This window comes from Macaca nemestrina, chromosome 5 (assembly GCF_043159975.1).
Source record: "Macaca nemestrina isolate mMacNem1 chromosome 5, mMacNem.hap1, whole genome shotgun sequence".
NCBI lineage: Eukaryota > Metazoa > Chordata > Mammalia > Primates > Cercopithecidae > Macaca > Macaca nemestrina.
This window is the reverse complement of record NC_092129.1, coordinates 74,071,476-74,092,679: the sequence shown is the minus strand read 5'-3', so window position 1 is coordinate 74,092,679 and position 21,204 is coordinate 74,071,476. Positions and strand designations below refer to the sequence as shown.

At 36.1% G+C, this 21,204-nt stretch overlaps 1 protein-coding gene and 1 non-coding gene across 11 annotated transcripts in view; one reads left to right on the top strand and one right to left on the bottom strand.

The window, feature by feature from the left end:
* The window catches only part of LOC105478719 (SR-related CTD associated factor 8), a 209,610-nt gene that overhangs the window by 113,204 nt on the left and 75,202 nt on the right, over positions 1 to 21,204 (bottom strand). For all 10 annotated transcript variants that reach the window (XR_985405.2, XR_985407.2, XR_011623479.1 and 7 more), the window contains 8 exons: positions 20,634 to 20,827; positions 15,012 to 15,112; positions 12,232 to 12,345; positions 10,453 to 10,609; positions 8,393 to 8,526; positions 6,389 to 6,533; positions 3,554 to 3,622; positions 482 to 700 (listed from right to left, as the gene is read on the bottom strand). Coding sequence is in view for 7 of the 10 variants with exons in the window: in XM_011736299.3 (XP_011734601.1) it covers positions 482 to 700; positions 3,554 to 3,622; positions 6,389 to 6,533; positions 8,393 to 8,526; positions 10,453 to 10,609; positions 12,232 to 12,345; positions 15,012 to 15,112; positions 20,634 to 20,827 (1,133 nt within the window). In the remaining 3 variants the exon portion in view is untranslated. The remainder of the gene's footprint in view (positions 1 to 481; positions 701 to 3,553; positions 3,623 to 6,388; positions 6,534 to 8,392; positions 8,527 to 10,452; positions 10,610 to 12,231; positions 12,346 to 15,011; positions 15,113 to 20,633; positions 20,828 to 21,204) is intronic.
* Positions 5,489 to 5,591, top strand: LOC112426095 (U6 spliceosomal RNA). The gene has a single exon (XR_003017368.2). It is a non-coding gene; the product is annotated as a U6 spliceosomal RNA (small nuclear RNA).

The window sequence follows — 21,204 nt, the reverse complement described above, 5'->3', positions numbered from 1 at the left end:
AAGGTCAAGTGCCTCTAAACCATAATTCTTAATGTACCAACAGTGAGACTACAGAAAAAGGACTTACTGCTTTCAAACACCATATTTATCTTCTAGAGCTAGCTGGATAATACCTATTAGAAGTAAGTTCCTGGTAGAAGTTATTTACACCCAATACTTGTTCATTTTTATCTTCCGGTAAGTATACAGATTTTGTGTAATATTATTTTGACAACACATTGAAGTAGTTCCAATAAGACAAAAAAAAGGGGTGGTGGTGTGAGGGTCTTAATGGAACTGAAATCCAGATTATCCTGAACAGAAGGCCACTTTTTTCAAATAGAAATTTTAGCACATAGTGATCTCTTTTTTAAAAAGTGCAATATTTCAGCATTTGTAGATTGAAGTGGTTACAAATGCATGCTACCCCAGAATTAAACAACAAATACAGAGGGGCAACCTAGCTTAGACTTAATTTTTTTTAAATTTTATTATTATTTACCTGATCTGGTGTTTTCACCAGAAGAAATCTGGTGGTCTATCAGATGAGGTACTTTTTCTTCAGGCTCTGCCTGTTTAGTTGGAGCATTAAAAACATTTCCAGCTGGCAGAGCGGAAGTAGCAAGATTGCTGGCAACAGAGCCACCCGGTATAACAAGGCTACCAAACCCAACATCTTTCACAGTTTCCGGGGTCATGGATAATGACGGCTGCACTAAAGCTGTTTAAAGAGGAGAAAAACATATTTCAGATTTAATGAGTCAATTCACGTGCTAAGTTTTCTGGCAGTTTGAGTATTTAATTTATAATGGCATCTCTGTATTACTAAGCACACTATATATAATAACCAATGCTCAAATGACAAAATGAGTCATCATGAAGAGGCTAAATTACATTTAGAAAGCTTTATCCAAAAATAGGGAAAACTAACAATTTTCAGAAATATTTCACCAAAAATGTTAAGACCAGCACTCAAAAAAAAGTAAATTCTAGTAACAAAAAAATTAATAATTTTCTAGGAATGCCAGATAAGTGAATGTCTAAACATACAGAACTGACTAGTGCAGACTGAAATGTATGAGTATGAAAATCTGCCCAATCCCCCTGCAATTACAATGTACTAAGGTCCTAACATTCATTTAACATTACCTTTTATCAAATGAAGGTAGAAACTCATCAGATGAGAATACATAAGGTGGACTACAAATATGAAGCTATAAACTTTCCATCTTAAAGAATGGGTAGAGATATCCCTAAGGGCATTTGTCACACATATTAAAAACCACAACCAGAGGAATATAAAATAATTACACAATTAAAATTTTTAGTACAATTTATGTCACTTAGAACACTGTAAAATCATACTTGTAGAACTTAGGAAATGTTTTATCTTCATATGTAACTCTAGATTACCCGGGAAAAACTGTTAGCATACAAGAGCTACAAAAATAAAACCATCTGTGGTCATGTATGAGAATTAAGAGAATTAAATGAGACAGCAAAGGCAACTGGGATAGCATCTGGCACACAACTATTTCTCTTTTTCCATTAATTGACTGCATATTTTCCAAAATTAGTGAACTAGGAAAAAATTGGGAGGTGGGCTCTCGTTACCCTCTGTGAATAGTGAATTCAGAAATGACTTCTCAACACTTTGTCTAATTTTCAGAAAGAATAAACAATTCTTCCTAATGAACCAACAATAACAAAAAGAAACACTTTTAAACCTATCTTTTTTTTTGAGATGGAGTCTCGCTGGGTTGGCCAGGTTAGAGTGCAGTAGCGTGATCTCAGCAAGTGATTCTCCTGCCTCAGCCTCCCGAGTAGCTGGGATTACAGGCGTGAGCCACCACACCCGGCTAATTTTTGTATTTTTAGTGGAGACAGGGTTTCACCATGATGGCCAGGTTGGTCTTGAACTCCTGATCTCAGGTGATCTACCTCCCTAGGCCTCCCAAAGTGCTGGGATTACAGGCTTGAGCCACCACGCCCGGCCACTAATTCCTACTTCTAGGTTTTCTTAAAACAATTCTGACCCACCTTGGCCTCCCAAGGTACTGAGATTACAGGCGTGAGCCACCATGCCCGGCCAAATTTTAAAGCTATGTAAACACTGAAAGGGAGACAAAATTTAAGAATACAAGGAAAATGAATTAGATAATCAAAAGTTAAAATCTTTATATATCACATACACTCTTCAAGTCTAATTTTTGAGGTAGACTTCCCTAAATTACTAAAGGTTTTTTAGAAGCTTGGAGAATTAATGTACAAAAAGAGTAGACTAGAATGAAAAAATTATTAAAAGGGTATATTAAGCATTTCTGTAACGTCCAATGACAGGAAAAAGGAAATGAATAAATGTCTGTATTTACTGTTGTGTTGCATTACTTTTGAAATGTCTACTCTAGTAAAGAAAATACAGATATCAAAACCAAGTAGGCTAGAGTGTATATCCCATAAAAATGTAAAAAAAAAAAAAAAAAAAAAAAAAAAAAAAAAATCACATATGAAACTGGCACCACAACTACAAATGAAAAGATTTATTTCAGTTAACCCTGATAAACAGTAATTTGATTATACATTTTTTTATTAAACTTTTAGGTTCAGGGGTACATGTACAGGTTTGTTATATAGGTTACTCACGTAACAAACAAATATTTATAGATACATGCACATGTACCCCTAGTTATGTTATACACCTTTGGGATAAAAAAAAGTGGGAGAAAAATCTTAGTTTCATCCAGCAGCCTTGTTGGCAGTAACACTACTTTCAAACTACTATGTGTATGTCTGTATTGTACAATAATGAAAAGCAATCATGTTACTGTTTTCAGTATATGAGAACACAGGCAAATATAAAAATCAAAGTAGCTAATTTGTTAATAGTACTTATTCATTTTCTTCTGTTCAAAATGCACATTTTCTAGTTCTGTCCACTAAAAGTTCCTAGATTCAATGAAAACCCAAGAGCAAAATGAGACTCTAGTACCCAGAGTGAATTCTCTAGATACCGTACGTACCCCAATAGGAAAAATGGCCGACTCTCAGATTGGAGGGAGGAAAACACAAGATTTGTCTGGGATATACTGGGCCAAAAAGCTAAGTAGCTCTCAAAACTAATGTGACAGGGAGGCAACACAGGTCTCCCACCATCCAAAGATGAAACAATTTGCACTTCAAAAAAAAAAAAAAATGCAACTGACTAGAAGTAAAAAAATCCATTAACCCATAAACACTAAAGAAACCGAAGGAGAAAAAAAAGGGAGGACTGGGGCAGGACTGGACTAACATTAAGACATTTAATACACATAGCAAAACAAAAAACACAAATAGGATGAGAGGACCTTCTCTGAATTTTGACTAAAATAAAACCAATCATAAGACAGTTTAAGACAATCAAGCAAATTTAAATAAGAACTATCATTTACCATTAATATTTCAGAAATTATCTAACATGCATTTGTCTTAAAGCTTTCATAATAAAAATATTAACAGTAATTCACAAGAATGAGAACTGACACACTGAAACTAACACTACCATGAGTAAAGAAAACTCTAAAAGTAGAAAACTTACATGTCGGTACTACTGGTGGAATTGCAGGGGGTGGCACAACAGGTGGGGGAACTGGAGGCGGCATGAAACCTACATGGAAAAAAAAGAACCCAAAAAATAGCACAAGAAAAATTACTTACTTTAAATCAAAGATTCAAATAGCTACAAACGAAACTTCATATTCTTAAAATGGACTACAACCTCATATTTATATATTTTTTTTCTATTTTAAAAATGGCTTTTATATATGCTGCCTTATTTGATCCCTAATTAGGTAAAGCAAAGAGATCCTGATTTATGAGAACATTCTATTTATTTACCCATTCAAGTCCTGTAGCATGCTCTATGGTGCTGTAAAATCAAAGATTAATAGGAGCCAGGTAAACTGTTTATATATGCCATTTTATTTATTTGATACGCGTGTTTACTCACTAGATCAAAATGTTTCTGTTTCTTTGGATAACACATATTATGTTTTAAGCATTGAAGCAAATCTTCTATTTAATATTGACTTTTTAATGATTTCAATTACATTATTAATTTTAGATACCGAGTCTATGTTTCCCAGGCTGGTCTCAAACTCCTGGCTTAAACCATCCTGCTACTTCAGCCTCCCGAGTAGCTGGGACCAGAGGCACACACCATGGCGCTCAGCTTTTTAATCATTTTAAATATCACACTGTAAATCTGCTTCTTTGCACTTTTTGAAATACAAAGCTACCATTACATTCAACTAGAAAATAATGACTAAAATAATTTTAAACTATAAAATCTACTTTGATATTCAAGGTTTGTTCCTCTTCTCACAATCCTGATTGTAACTAAGTTTTGTGGTAAATTATATGATACACATATTTAATATTTTTAATAAGATATACCTTTTGTACATTTAAAAAAGTGGCTAAAAGCAAGAAAAGAATAAAAATACATGATTTTTCAACAAATTAATAAGGAACGACTTTATAAAGCCTATATGGTTATGATTTTTGAAATAATAACTTAAAAAATTCTGAAATATTTAATTTTGAAATCACAAATAGAGAAAATTAAACTTTTCAATATTTAAAATAAAGTTATTAAAATCTGTATCAATTTCCTATTACACGTTAAACTGTAATTTAAAACATTTACAATTACATGACCTATAAATTACAACCATTCTCAGACAACAAATTTATTTTTTAGTCTTGCTAAAAACTCTACCCAACATCTAAGAACTTAAGTTACAGAAGTCAACATACTGTATTTCTTCTCTTATAATATGCAAATAATTAATGAATTCAAATACATTTTAATTTGGAAAAACAATATATATATTGTTTTGACCCAATAAACTTGATAACAAAATTCCTGAATTAGAGTTTCTAGGTAAAAACTGTAACTTAAACGGGTATCTCATAAAGTAAATACATATAACTGCTTACATTGTTTAAGGTGGAGCTTTTAGGCTGGGCACGGTGGCTCATACATGTAATCCCAGCACTTTGGGAGGATCTCTTGCTTCCAGGAGTTCACAAGTATCTCTCCATCATTCTTCTAACCTAATCTCCCATGGTCTAATAATAAAAGCTTTCTTTTTTTTTTTTTTGAGACAGGGTCTCACTCTGTCACCCAGGCTGCAGTGTAGTGGTGCGAACACAGTTCATTGTGGCCTCCACCTCCTGGGCTCAAGCCTCCTGAGTAACTGGGACTATAGGTGTGTACCACCTCGCCTGGCTACTTTCTTATTTTTTGTACAGACAGGGTGTCACTTTGCCTGGGCTGGTCTTGAACTCCCGCACCCAAGCAATCCTCTCACCTCAACCTCCCATGGTGCTGGGATTACAGGTGTGAGCTACCATGCCCAGCCTAAAACCTCTATCTTAAACTATATATTTAGTTGTGTTTAAGTAATCTATACCTGGAAAATCTAATTCAATAAACTTTTTTTTGGTTTATCAGTAATTTATTAGGTCAGTACTTGCTTTGGCAGCACATACCCTAAAATTGGGATGATACAGAGATCAGCATGGCTCTTGTGCAAGATAACACACAAATTTGTGAAGTCTTCCATATTTAAAGAATAAAAATAATTTATTAGGTCAAAATGAAGTATTACAAATTCAATTAGCCTTTTAAATATAATTTCTAATGTCTAAATGGAGCCTACTGATTCTTAGGAGGGACAACGCAAATTTTCTGATGAAATGCTGATAATTATTAGAGAACTTCATATAAAAACTGCAACAGAAATTTTACATTAAGAGTAGTAATTCTTTTTTTTTTTTTTTTTTTTGGCCTTTTTTTCTTTTTGAGACAAAGTATTGCTCTGTTACCCAGGCTGGAGCGCAGTGGTGTGATCTTGGCTCACTGCAACCTCTGCCTACCAGGTTCAAACCATTCTCCTGCCTCAGACTCCCGAGTAGCTGAAATTACAGACCTGAGCCACCACGCCTGGCTAATTTTTGTATTTTTAGTACAGATGGGATTTCACCATGTTGGTGAGGCTGGTCTCAAACTCCTGACCTCAAGTCATCTGCCCACTTTGGCCTCCCTAAGTGCTGGGATTACAGATGTGAGCCACCATGCCTGGCCATGGTTTTCAATTATTCTAAAGAAATTCTATTTTTCTGTGCCAGTGCTTCTTTTCCCACCAATCTGCATTCTGAGAACAAGTTAGAAAAGAAAACTCTCTGGCCCCTATCACAAACCGAGTAAAGCAAAAACAGTGGAGGCTGGGTCCAGCAATCTGCGCTGTAACAAGCCTATGCATGCTAAGGTCTCAGAACCACTGCTCTATGGTATTTAAATCTGAAAGAACAACAACTTAAAGGATAATCTAAATAGAGTTCAAATATTAAAACAAAAATTCCTTACCAGGTGGTGGTTGTGAAGGGTTAAAACTTGCTCGTAAAAAAGGAGGTGGAGGAATCGGACTAAATCCAGGAGGAGGAACCGGCATCGACACAGGAAATGCTGGTGGGACTAAACTAACTGTAGGCACGGCTGGCGCCACTGGAATCTTTTGTGGACAGACAAAAAAGTTCAGTCATCAGTTTATTCACCTGCATCTTGGAACAACTAAAGGCAAATTATTCTATTTCTCTTTCAGGATGGTAACAAACACTATTAAAAAGGGTTTTATGCCCCCTTTTTGTATACTTGCAAGTGAACCGACTTAGGGTAAAAACAAGGCCATGTTATTCAACAGATAGTTTTTACTTGGAGATTATGAATTTGATCTTTCATTCAAGTGATGTAAACCAATGGTCACCTAGTTCGAAACTGAGTATTATGCTCCATTTTAAATTGCCATCTCCCACTTAGTAACACCTATGCTATGCAACCTAACCACCATTAGGAAGCATGTCAATAACAGCTTTAGAATGGCTTAAATTTCTCATAAATTTATTTTCTAATCCTAGCATAAGTACCTTTTACTCACTCTAGGTACAAGTCGCAAGTATTCATCTGCACCACAGCTTTAGCTCTCTTCTAAATTTCACGTTACATCAAGTGTCTGTTCAACATCCCAAGTGTGCTGACAAAAAGATACTTCTACCTAACACGTATGAAACAACTGATTTTCCAGTCATCCTTCCCAGAAGAACTCTTCTCACAGTCTTTCCCAGTCTCAGTTAATGGTAACTCTATCTTTCCAATTTCTTGGACTAAAAACCTTGCCTCTGCTTTTGCTCATAATAATCCCAAATCCAATCACACTAGGAAAAGTCCTGTTAGTTACAACACCTTCAAAATACACCTAGTATCTGACCATTTCTCATTACCTCCACTATTTTCTCATTACCTCCAGTGCAACAGACACTCCAGAAGTCTATTCTGAGCCATCACCAGCTCTCATCTGGATTGCTACAACTGTCTTTTAACTGGTCTCCCTACTCAAAGCTCACTACAGCCTAGTCTCAAAGTAGTAACTGGTGCAATTCTTTAAAACTGTAAGCCAGATCAAGTCACTCCTCTGCTCAGAATCCTCGAATGGCTCCTCATCTCTCTCTTTTTGTCACATGTAAAGACCCACCATCCTCATCTCATTCCAAGTGAAAGCCAAAGTCCTTAGAAAGATTTATCTTCAACTAACTTGCCTTTCACTGGCTTTATTCTAGCCCACTTAACACTCCTGGACCACACCAACATATTCCTGGTGTGGGACCTTTGCACTGGTTGTTGCCTCTGAACAGAATGCTCTTCATCAGATATCCACATGGTTAATTCCCTTAGTGCTTTTAAGTCATTGCTCAAATTTCTCATTCTCAATTAGGTCTATCCTCACCATTCTATTTAAAATAGATCAGCCTTATGCTACCTTTTTCCTTCCATAGGATCTCATAATCATATTTATTTTACATTTTCTGTCACCACTATTGAGAATAAAAGCTCCAAAAGGGCAGAGATTTGTGGGGGTTTTTCACTGATACCTAGAAGAGTGAGTGTCACAGAGCCAGTACTCAATAAATATGTGTTCAATAAACATATTTAAATACGAATGACATCATTTCTAAAAATAATTTTTCAAAAAGTATTTGATTAAACTCATTAAAATAACTTACTGTTCTATCAATCTGACTCCTCAGAAAAACATGAATCTAAAAAAATCCTGTGAGTTCTCAGAAACAATATTTCCATATTTATCTTTATTTTAATGTGTTTAGCACAATGATACCACAGCATTAGCAGACTTTTTTTTTTTTTTTTCCAAGAGATTTAAAAGAAATATTCTTTTCCCTAAAACTACTGACAACCATTTATTCTGATATGGAGATTTTCATTCCGGTTTGATAAAGTAAATACATGATTAAAAACAGAAATGTAAAAGAACACATTAAGGAAAAAAAAAAAAAACAGACCCACTTCAACACTAACCTGCAACATAGCAACAGGAGGAGGGAAAACCTCTGCCTGGGTTGTGACCACTGTCTCCTTTTCAACTGGAGTTGGGCTCTGAGTTGTCTGGACCGTCTCTTTAACAGGTTCTGAGCTTTTCACAGTTTCCCACTCTAAACAAAATATTTGAAATTGATTTCCTTTGGATAGGTGCAACTTTTCATTTTCTTCTTTGTATTCATTTATTTCACATCTAAATTCTTCATCTACCTTGGCACATCTTTAAGATATATCCAAAACTGTAGGTGCCACTCTAGACTTCTGCCCAGAATAATCTGATTAGGATACTATGGAGTTCAAAAAGCCATGACACTTGAGACACAAAGGAAAGACACTAAAATATTTCATCTAAAGAAAACACTTAGAAGGGATATAATAGACACGTATATCTCAATGGCTGGCTGATATAAGAGGAACTAACCATATTCAATTTTTTAATCACAAAATACAACAAAGGAAGACCAACTAGAAGAGTATTAATCCAATACAATGAAATCCTTCTGAAAACACAGCTATGCAAAAAGAGAACAAAGAAGCTCTAATGGTTCCTCTCTCATGCTTCTCCATCTCATTCAAGGTAAAGATCAAGTAAGGTAAGTAAGATTTATATGACTTTGCCCCTCTGTACCTATCTGCCTTGATCTCCTACTACTCCTTCCTCACTCACTCTGCACAAGCTATACTGGTCTCCTTATTTTTGAATACAAACATGGCACTTGCTGTTCCCTCCGTGTAGAATGCTCTTTCCCCAGATGGCTGCATGCCTCACACTTTCAAATATCTCATTCTCCATTAGATCTTCTACAAGCACATAAAAACTGCAACACCTCCACGCCCACATTGCCCATCTCCCTTCCCTGATTTTTTTTCTTTGAACTTACTGACACTAAAGTACTATATTATTTATCTATTTTGTTTATCTGTTTTCTTCACAGATAATGTGTGAAACATGCGCTAGTAAACTTTATAGCATTTGAGGCTTTATGGGCCATGTGTTCTCTGCTGCAAGTGTTGAACTGTTATTGCAAAAAAAAAAAAAAAGTAATATAAAATAGGTAAACAAGTGAGCATGGCTGTGTTTCAATAAAACTTTACAGAACAGGCTACCAACAGGATTTGGACCATGGATAGTAGGTTGCTGACCTCTGCGCTACACTCTACAAGAGGAAGAATTTTTGTCTATTTATCTCACTGCTATAATTCCAGTTCCTAAAATTAGGCCTGATACACAGTATAAAGTAAAATATTTACTAAGTGAAGATACTGGAATAAGCAGCCATTGGCGCAGGTGGGGTGAAGAGTAGGCCTGACAGGAAGAGTTTAATAGAAACAAAAATGGTTCAAAACTTTGCATTGGTCTGAGAAACAAATATTCGGAAAATTAGCTAATTCTGATAAACGAGCTAAGGTGTGAAGAAAAAAGGTGTGTATATACATTCCAGTTCTTTTTCAAATGTTTAGATTTCCTATTGGTTATAACTGCAAATCATTTTGTCAATTTTTAACTGAAATCTTTTAAAATAAAAAGACAATTTTTGGGGGAAAAAAAAAAAAGCAGGCTGGATGATCATTTGGTATTGTAAAAGGCATCTCAGAAAGTATTTAACATTGTATGAATCTGAACCTCCCTAAACTAAGATTCTATTCCTGCTATTTTCAACATGGATACTACTCAAAATAATCTGCAAAGTGTTTCAAAGAAACTTCCCAAGTTCCCACTTAAACTGAAGCAATCACAAATATTTAGTTTTAAAAATCCCTCCTACACGTAACTCTCAAGTATAAAAACGGAAAAAAAAAAAAACTCATACATTTAAAAATGCTACATTTATATAGACTTCCACACTTTCTAATCTATACTTTGACATCTATGAAATAGGTCCCATTAAGCATGTACACTAGGGCACAGGAATGTATCTTTTCTCTTTTTTGGGAGATGAATCCAGGATACACAGTTAATGCTATCACCCCAAATTCATTTCGGCTACAACCTTCTAACCATACTTTTTTTAACAATAAAAAGACCTTAAAATTCTTACCAGTATTTACAGTCTCCTGATCAATCATGCCTCCTTCTGCAAAACCTTCCAAGTCATCCACTTTAACTTTTTCCCATGGTATATATGTAACTCCAAGATCCACATCCCAGAATTGTTTGTATTCTGTTTTTACACCTTTGTTTAAAGCCCAAGCGATCTATTGTAAATGGGAAGAGGAAAAAAGAAAGCTTATATACACATACTATAAAAACAAGGTTAAAAGTTCGAAATTTTATTTAAACAATGTAAACACAAAAAAATTGGTTTTAGAAAATAGCTGGAAAAGCAGAGCTGGAAAACTAATTGTAGCCAAAAAAATTTTTTTCCAGTTGTTTTTCTTTGTCTGAGACAGGGTTTCACTCAGTCGCCCAGGCTGGAGTGCAGTAGCACAATCATGGTTCACTGCTTCGACCTTGAGGGCTCAAGCGATATTCCTGCCTTAGCCCTGCAGTAGCTGGGACTGTAGGCAGGCAACACCATGCCCAACTAATTTTTTTATTTTTTAGTAGAGTTAGGGGTTTCATCATGTTGCTTAGGCTGTCAAAAACTCCTGAGTTCAAGTGACCCGCCCACCTCGGCCTCCAAAAGTGCTGGGCAGGTGTGAGCCACTGCGCCTCACCAGTTTTGTTTTTTAAAATGAAACTTACATTAGACATAGTATTTACAATAAAGGATTCCTACTTCTTATTGTAACTCTAATAGTGCAATGCACTTCCAAAGAAAATCCAAATCCACTTTTCACCATAAAAATGTCAAACTACATCAGGGGTGATTAGAACAGCATTTTTCTTCACTTTTTGAGACAGGGTCTCATTCTGTCACCCAGGCTGGAGTGTAGTGGCATGACCATGACTACAGCCTTAACTTCCTGGGCTCAAAAGATCCTCCCACCTCAGCCTCCCAAGCAGCTGGGACCATAGATGCATACCATCACACTCAGCTAATTTTTACGTTGTTTTGTAGAGATGAGGTCTCATGTTGCCCAGGCTGTTCTTAGACTCCTGGGCTCAAGTGATCCTCCCACCTCAGCCTCCCAAAGTGCTGGGACTGCAGGTGTGAGCTGCCACACCTGGCCCGTTATTTTAGAAAAAATCTTTTATTCCAGAGGAGACTAGGGACACTTTAGTTTACACAAGAAACTTAGCCATGAATGAAAACAGATGAGCATACATTGACTTTAATGAAAGTAGTTATTCTAAAGTTTTTAATTCAGTTGCAGAAACTGATGAGATAAACTTCAAATAACAGAAAGCAAATTTTGAGTTAATCATAGAAAGTAATGGAAAGATACTCAAAACATTCTCAGTATAAAGACTAGGAAGAAAATAAAAATATTCTGATAATCTCTTCAGAAGGGCCTGGTTTATATTTTCAAAAACATGTCAAAAAAAGAAATCAATAATATAATGAGAAGGTATAGTTAAGGAATATTGGGAGGAAAAGTGAATGAAAGACAATACTATAAAATGAACACGTTCGGCTCATAGAATGGTGCCCCAGTTGACTCAGAAAGCTGTGCAAGTGTAATTTCAAGGAAGTAATTGAAGTTCTCGTTATTGGACTTATTCTTACCTACATCTAATTCTGTAACTCAATGAACTGAAACAATAAGTTTCTGATGAGGTTTGTCCATAACATTTAAAAAGAATTTAATACAGAGACATTCTAATAATCCAATAAAAAAGCTTGTGACCCTTTTGTGAAAAACTCAGACTTTAACATAACAGACATTAAAAATACTGCCCCCCCAACCCCAAGTTCCACTCCACCAAATCTCACCTTAATGACCTTGGACCCAATTTTATACGATCCAGAACTGAGTTTCTGAAGAGCTCGAAATGCATCTTGTCGATGAACCATGCAGACATAAGCACAGCCCCTGGGAGGAATCATCTAATAAAAAAAAATTTTTTAAAGAAATGGTATAAGAAGACAAATTCATTCCGGTATTTTATGGTTTAAATGACACAAAACATTGACTACTTACTAATACTTCAATTTTGATAGATTACTGACTTATTTTCCCCTTTCTTCCTCCAGCTGTTTATTAGTAGGTACAATTCATGTACAATTAATAACTCAACTTTTAAAATCCCAAAATTCAAAACTCAATTAGGTATCATAAGCCATGATACATGAAATCTTAAATATCATATGGCAATATTTTTTGAATACAGAAAAAGAACTATTAAAAACAAAACAAAACAAAATGTATAACTTCATATATATAATGCCACCAGATAAAAAGAAAGTAGTAGTATATGGTCAAAATATTTGAAGGCAACAATTTATTCCCAATATTACTTCAATTTTTCCAAATGTTATACTGAGTAATGCAAAGAGGATTTTTCTTTTGGGGAATTATCTTATCCTTAATATAAAATCCATAATCTGAAAGAATTGATAAAAATTTTCAGTCTTATAAAACTTTATTTTGTTCAAGTGCTTCTGGCAAAGGTTTTGACAAGAAGAAAATAGCCTCAGTGTTAAGATTTGAGACTGATTTATAAAGCATTTAACTATTCTACAACTACCAGACCATAAAATTATCCTTAATATATTAACTCAGAAAACTATGCACAGCATTTCTTTCTGAGAAACTCAAAAGGCATTCTATCATTTTATTTTCACTCAATACCTAAAATAAGCCGTTATCTGTTATTAAAGCTTACACAGAAACCTTTTCCTCGGCCTTGCTAACACTTCAAGCTACTGTCCCTTTAATATTAATATCAAACTTCTTAAAAGAGAAGTCTATCTAAACCTTGACATTCTTCTTTATCTATTGCAATCTAACTCTAATTCCTCACCAACCCACTGGAAAATACTCCACTCTCTTCAAGCTCACCAGTGACCTACTAAATGCCAAACTGAATGGACTTTTTTGTCTTTGACGTCCCCAAAATTAAATGAGTGGATTATGAATCTTCATTTCACAAAATAACTTAGTGCTTATTATTTATAAGTACTATGCTCTCAAAAAGTAATACAATAGAGGAGAGGGATAAGGCAAACAGATGCTTAAGCGACCACGATACAATAAAGACTACAAACATGATCAACAAACAGGAAAATACAAAATGTTACTTGGACACAAGGTGTGTTCAGAGCAATGATTCCTGCTGTGTGTCAGAATCACCTATGTATGCAGCTGTGCACCTTGCTAAAAATTTGAAGACATTGAGCATGGGCATCCCTAATTTTTCAAATGTCAAGACATATTACTGATATGCAGCTAGAACTGAGAATCAGTAGTTTAAGGGTAGGGGTAAACCAGAAAGAAACTTCAGAGAAAGTCTATGATTACAGACTCTGAAAGATAGTGATGTTTTAACAGGTAAAATCTAAAAAGTCAAAAGAATAAGAGAAGTCGACAGCACTCTTGTGGTATATAGACAGAAATCTGAAGTACCCAAGTTGAAATCCTTAACCAATCACCTTTTTATCACCTGTGTAACTTAAGCAAATCATGTAGTTTCTTCATTAGAAAATAATCATATTTGAATTACTTAACCAGCTTCTTAACGAGGCTCCAAAGAGATCATACACAGTCAAAAGTAAGATGCAAAATGGTTCAACTCAACTCAAATAAAGAATTCTAATACTATTACAGAAAAGTCAAGTTTGGCCATTTAAGGAAGACTGGGAAATAAGACTAGAAAGGAAAACTGGGCAATTTTCTGATAAATAATGATAAAAAGATCCCACAGACATAAAACTGTAACCACAGGGAATGAAATCAGAAGCCTGATGAATTCGGTCTCCTCATACTTCCTGCTTACCAGTATGGATAGATGAATGGATGGATAAATGTCTCCCCAAACAAATGACTACAAAACATTTCATCACACAGCAGGAGGAAGGAAGACAGAGAGCACATAATTTTTAAATAAAAGAACAATTAAAATAGCAAACCAAGATGTCTGACCTTCAGGGAAAAGCATCAGGCCTCATGAAGAATAAAACAGACTCAAAGGAGGAGACTGAGTGGTGCAAAACTAGTGCAAGAATCCAGAGTGAAAGAGTTATGCTCAACTTACTAGCAATTCGCTGGCCATACTAATTTTCTTACCTGACATTTGCTCTGTTTGATAAAAAAGAGAGTAAAAGAGCACAAGACAGTGAGAAGAAAAACGCAAAAGAAACTGGGATCCCAAGCCCAGCTGTGTCTCCACAACTGCTTATGTAATCATGTGCAAGTGACAACAATTCTGTGGAACTCTCCATTTCCTTAGACGCATTTTTTAAAAAAAGGAATTAAACTAGACCACACATAGGGTTCCTGGTAACTCAAACATCTGATGATGTTAGGAACCAAGCATGCTACACTGTTATAAAACTCAAGAATATTTTGTTAGAATTCCACTAAAAAATAAAAATAATTAAGGAGAGAAACAGCACCAAAATAAACACAGACATTATCAAAGTAAAGCAATCCTTTTAAAGATGTGTATTATTTAAGGCAGACATTACTGGGCTAATTAGGAACAGAAGTGACTCTTTGTATTAATAAAAACCTCCTTTTTTTAAACCTTAAATTATTAAGAACTAATACTTGCATTAATGGATTCAATTTGTCCAAACTCTTCAAACAGGTTGGTTAAGTCTTGCTGTGTTGCCTTCTTGTCCACTTGCCCAACCCAGAGAGTAGTACTACATACTGTCAAGACATAAGAGACAAATGACCTAAATCATATAGACACAGTTACTTCTTTCAAAAGTAGCTGAGGAAAAAGCAGTAATAAACATAATAATTAAATTTAAGAGAATATATTTTTAAATAATTGTCAATGAACACTTGCATCTGTTATGTTTAAAATCAACTAAAATCACAAGTATTAATTCACATCTCTGCCAACTCAACCACTTGCTTGTCACCTGTTTTCAAGCTTGCCTGCACACTTGAATCATCTGTGGATGCCAGGGTCCCACTCTAAAAGGATGAGTGGCATGCAGTATCAAAGACGGGGAACTGAGAGTTGTAAAATTCCCTAGGTGATTCTAATGTGTAACAAAGTTTCAAAACTACTTCTCACCGTAATCCCATTTGTGAACCTTTCCTTTTCTTTTTTTGAGATGGAGTCTCAGAGTCTCATTCTGTCACCCAGGCTGGAGTGCAGTGGTTTGATCTTGGCTCACTGCCAGCTCTGGCTCCCATGTTCACACTATTCTCCTGCCTTGGCCTCCCGAGTAGCTGGGACTATAGGCGCCTGCCACCACGCCCGGCTGATTTTTTGTATTTTTAGTAAAGACAGGGTTTCACCATGTTAGCCAGGATGGTCTCGATCTCCTGACCTCATGATCCGCCGGCCTTGGCCTCCCAAAGTGCTGGGATTACAGGCGTGAGCCACTGCGCCCGCCTGTGAACCTTTTAAGTGTCTTTCTGTGCTGGAAGGACTAAGTGAATGTGTCTCTCTTATCAAGAGATAAATCTGAAAACAGCATCTTATCCTTCAGGAAACAATCCTTTGTGTAAAGATACAAAGGAAAAATGGCCAAATCAGAACCATCCCTTAACCCCTTGAAAGACTTAAAGATACTTAACTGTTGAAAGCCACATCCCCTTAACAAATACTAAACATGAGACATCTTGCCTACTTTCAGCTGTACTGTTCATGCCTCCATGAACGCCTCCTTTTACAGAAGACATTTATTTAAAAAATATTTATAGCTGATACCTTTGCAGAATTTTCATACATTGTATTTGGATTTATGTCAATGTCCACATTTCTGGCTACCTTTTATCTATAATAAGACAGGTTTAAGGCAGGTTTTACCCTATGGCTAATTTAGTCCCTTAGCAAGATCACTACTCAGTGCCCTACACTTTTCAACCAGGTCTCTCCACTGTGGCTAGTCAGAACTCTAACATCTTCTAGACCTCTGTAAGCTTTAGGAATCACTTAGTGAACACAGGGTCCCTGGTCATTGTTCTTTCCCTGCAAGCTGTTTATCTCCTGTAAGTCTTATCCTATGTATATTCAATTTAATCTTCCACTAAAGTCTCAAGGAGCTCTGCATCAAGTTTTGTTTTTTTTTTTTTTCCTGAGACAGGGTCTCACTCTGTTGCCCAGACTGGAGTGCAGTGATGTGATCTCGGCTCTCTGCAACCTCCACCTCCCGGGCTCAAGTGATCCTCCATCCTCAGCCTCCCGAGTAACTGGGACTACAGGTATGCGTCATCACACTCAGCTAATTTTTGTTGTATCTTTAGCAGAGGTACAATTTCACCATGTTGACCAGGCTGGTCTCAAACTCTTGGTCTCAAGTGATTTCAAAGTGCTGGAATTAGAGGCAAGCCACCATGTCTAGCTTTGTAACAGTTTTTTATTGCTGCTATAACAAAATAACATGAACTTAGAATAAAACAAATATATTATCTTATAGTTCTGAATATCTACAATGGGCTGCATTCCCTCTGCGGGGCTCTAGGGGAGAATCTGTTTCCTTACCTTTGCTACGTTCTACAAGTTGCCTGCCTTCCTTGGCTCATGGTCCCATCCTCTGTCTTCAAAACCACCTCCACAACATTTCCCAAATTCTCTCTCCTTTCATTATCACATCACCTTTTCTCTTCAACGTACTTGGCTTCCCCCTTATATACCTGTGTAATTAAACTGGGTCTTCTGGATAATCCAGGTTCATCTCCCCACCTCATGATACCTAATTTAAAAGGGTCTGAAAAGTCCCTTTTACCATACAATGCAGCATATTTAAAAGTCCCAATGATTTAAATGTAGATACCTTTTAGGGGGCCATTATTCATTCTACCACAAACCCTTAACAGAAGTCTGGAGCTCTATCATGGAATAAATTCCCCCGCCCCTTTATTTTTGGAGACAAGGTCTTGCTGTGTCACCCAGGCTGAGGTTGGAGTGCAATGTCCCAATTATAGCTCACTGCAGCCTCCAACTCCTGGCTTTACGGCATCCTCCCTGTCTCAGCCTCCACAGAAGCTGAAACTACAGGCACACATCACCATGCTTGGCTAAGTTTTTATTTTTAGTACAGACATGGTCTTGCTATTTCCCAGGCTGGTCTCAAATTCCTGGCCTCAAGCAATCCTCCTGCCTTGGCCTTCCAAAGTGCTGTGATTGTAGGTTTGAGCCACTGTACTCAGCCTTAAGGATTCTTTTAGCTTTTTTGTTTGTTTTGTTTTGTTTTGTTTTGAGACAGGGTCTTGCTCTGTTCCTCAGGCTGGAGTGCAGTGACACAATCATATCCCACTGTAGCTTCTCGACCTCCTAGGCACAAGTGATCCTCCCACCTCTTGCTTGAGTAGCTGGGACTACAGGTGTGAACCACCTTGCCCAACTAATTTTTTTTTTTTTTTTTTTGGGTAGAGATGGGATCTCACTTTGTTGCTCAGGCTGGTCTTAATCTCCTGGCCTCAAGCAATCTGCTGGCCTGTGCCTCCCAAAGTAGCTTGGATTATAGGTGTGAGCTGCTGCACCTGGCATTCCCTTTTTTCTCTTTATTACTGTTTCTGCATATTCCAGCTGCCTTAATCTCCCTGAACTCTGTTCCATATTTCCTATCTCTTTCAATATTATCTCTCTACACATTTTTCCCATAGGGAACTCCATATTTTTCCCCAGAAAGCACTAATGATTCTTGCTATCCCATGCAGAAGGGACACTTGATTCCTGGAATGTTATTATTCATTGGTGCTTTATATCCCCTAGACTATTCAAGAAAAAAAACCATGCATTCTAAAATCCATGCTAAGGATCAATAAATAGTATAAAACACTACCATATCTTTAAAATGTGTTAAGAAAGAATACAAACCACAGCAAATTGATACTGCTTTTGAATAAGGAGAGTTATGAGTTAAACAATCAGATTATTTTTCACTGTTCAGGCATACCTTGGAGCTACTGCAACTTTGGTTCTGGACCACCACAATAAAAGCAGATATCGCAGTAAGGTGAGTCACATAAATTGTTCTTCCCAGTACATATAAAAGTTATGTTTATACTACACTATAACCTATTAAGTGTTCAATAGCATTATATCTTAAAATAACAACGTATATACCCTAATTTTAAAATACTTTATCACTTAAAAAACAAACAAACAAAAAAAAACTAATGCTGACATAGAGACAAAGTGGGCACCTGCTATTGGAAAAATAGTGCCAGTAGATGTACTCAACACAGGGTGGTCACAACCCTTCAATCTATTTAAAAAAAAAAAAAAAAAAAAAAAGCAGTCTCTTCGAAGCACAATGGAGTGAACTGCAATAAAACGAGGCATGCCTGAATTTGGTTATGTGCTTTTTATTCATGTGCTTTTTATTTTCTTTCTTGCTGTTTGTTGTACCCATGAAAATAAAGCAGAAATAAAGAATAAATTCCACAGTTAAAAAATATGTAAACAGCATACGTATGTTTATTGAAGCACTATTCACAACAGCAAAGACTTGAACTAACCCAAATGTCCACCAATGATAGACTGGATTAAGAAAATGTGGCACATATACACTATGGAATACTATGCAGCCATAAAAAAGGATGAGTTCATGTCCTTCGCAGCGACATGGATGAAGCTGGAAACCATCATTCTTAGCAAACTATCAAAAGGACAGAAAACCAAACACTGCATGTTCTCACTCATAGGTGGGAACTGAACAATGAGAACACTTGGACACAGGGTGGGGAACATCACACACTGGGTCCGTTGGGGGGTTGGGGCTAGGGGAGGGATAGCATTAGGAGAAATACCTAATGTAGATGACAGGTTGATGGGTGCAGCAAACCAACATGGTACATGTATACCTATGTAACAAACCTGCATGTTGTACACAAGTACCCTAGAACTTAAAGTATAATTTATAAAAAAAGAAAAAACTTAGATGACGGGTTGATGGGTGCAGCAAACCACCATGGCACCTGTGTACCTATGTAACAAACCTGCACGTTCAGCACATGTATCCCAGAACTTAAAGGAAAATAAAATAGAAAGTTAAATAAATGGTTTAAAAAAAAAAACAAAACTATGTAAACAGTGACATCAAGAACATGACAAATTAAGTGAGAAACTAAATGAGAGAGACTCCACATAAAATCCTTACGCTAATATTGGCAAATAAATAGATGATTCTGAACGTCTTAATGGTAATCATACGAGAAAGCACAGTAGAGATTTTTATGGTCAGACCTTTGATATTATTTCTTTTATCAGCCAGCACTAAAATGTTTGGATATATACCCTCACCCTAAGGGATAAACAAACTTCTAGAGCAAGAATAATCATTATCAGGTTGACACTAGCTCTCACAACCAGATAAAATTCAGGCAAGATAGCCAAGGCCTATAAAACTGCCAAAACTTAGTAAGAAGATGGCTATTGCCTTTTATTACAGGTCTGGGTTTCCAAGATGCTCTAGTAGCATAAATTATACCAATTATTTTTCTAACTCCCTATCAGAGGGAATTTACATGGAAGTCTTCAGAAATTAGATAACACAAACGATGTTTAGCTCTTCGGAAAGAATGACAATTTGCTTGATTTTATGTACTTCTTTGCCTGTATGTAAACTCTTAGTTCATCTTAAAAGTCATAACCCACCAAGAACACCCTAGGCAGAATTTGGCACTAATTAAAACTTATTTTGCTGTGCTTAACATTCCTACCAAGTGAAACCTCCCCACGCCTAATCCAAAACCAAACCCCACCACTACCAAATCTGTTCTAACCATACGTAAATGACTAACACGTAACCGTGCCAAGTTTGTACAGTAGGAATTATCCTGTACTGCTAACCTATAATGTTATAATTACTTTAAAAATTAGATATAGCTAAGTATATGCTTCCTTTAATAATTACTCCTACAGACCTGGTGGCCATAATTGGTTAGAATACTATAGACAGAAGCCACTGTGTCCATGCTACAGATACCAGCCTAGTCTGCTTTTTGTATCATTAGTTATGTATTTTCTAACTTGCATTTGAAAAACAATCAACCCTCAATGACCTTGGTATTTGAATGCAATCTGTTCTTCCTTTTTCTTCTCTTCTCTACCATGTTACAAAAGCCAGAGACAAAATTACTCATTTACCAAACCACTTTTAAACTTCTTAATCTGAAAATAAAATTTGGCTGAGAGACTTTGTAGCAGATAACTATTTTTAAAGTATTAATTGAAACCAAAGCGTTGTAGACATATGTTACTTACCACTCAGTGTTTTAGATCTAATTGGAGGTAATCCCTTTTTCTGTCTTTCTTTTTCCCTTTCTCTGGCTCTCCTTTCACTTGAATACGACCGTGATGATTTCCTCTTTCTTTCTCTTGAGCGGGAGCGTGATCGCTTTCTGTGTTTACGCTTTCTAGAGCCAGACCGTGACCTAGACCTTCGTTTTCTTGGTGATCTACAAAAAATTTTTATTTTACTTCTAATGACAATGTTTTCTTTCTATCAAATCTCTCACTTCTAAGTGAGGGAAAAAAAACCCAACAAACAACAACAAAAAAGTTGTCTTATATTTAGTGACAATATCTTAAAATATTCTGAAGTACAATCAAGTCTCAAAAATGCATTTTACTTAAATCCGTGTACTGCTTAGATCCATATTAGTTGGCAGTGATTCTGACTATGGGTGACTATTCACAATGAAGAAGAAAAAAGATTTTAGAAAGGGCCTTACTTTCTCTTAGTGTACTGCAACTCAATTTTTCAAACAGAACACGAATGAAAGACCAAAGAAAACTGAAAGACCATTTAAGTGACAGAGCATTAGGCCACTAC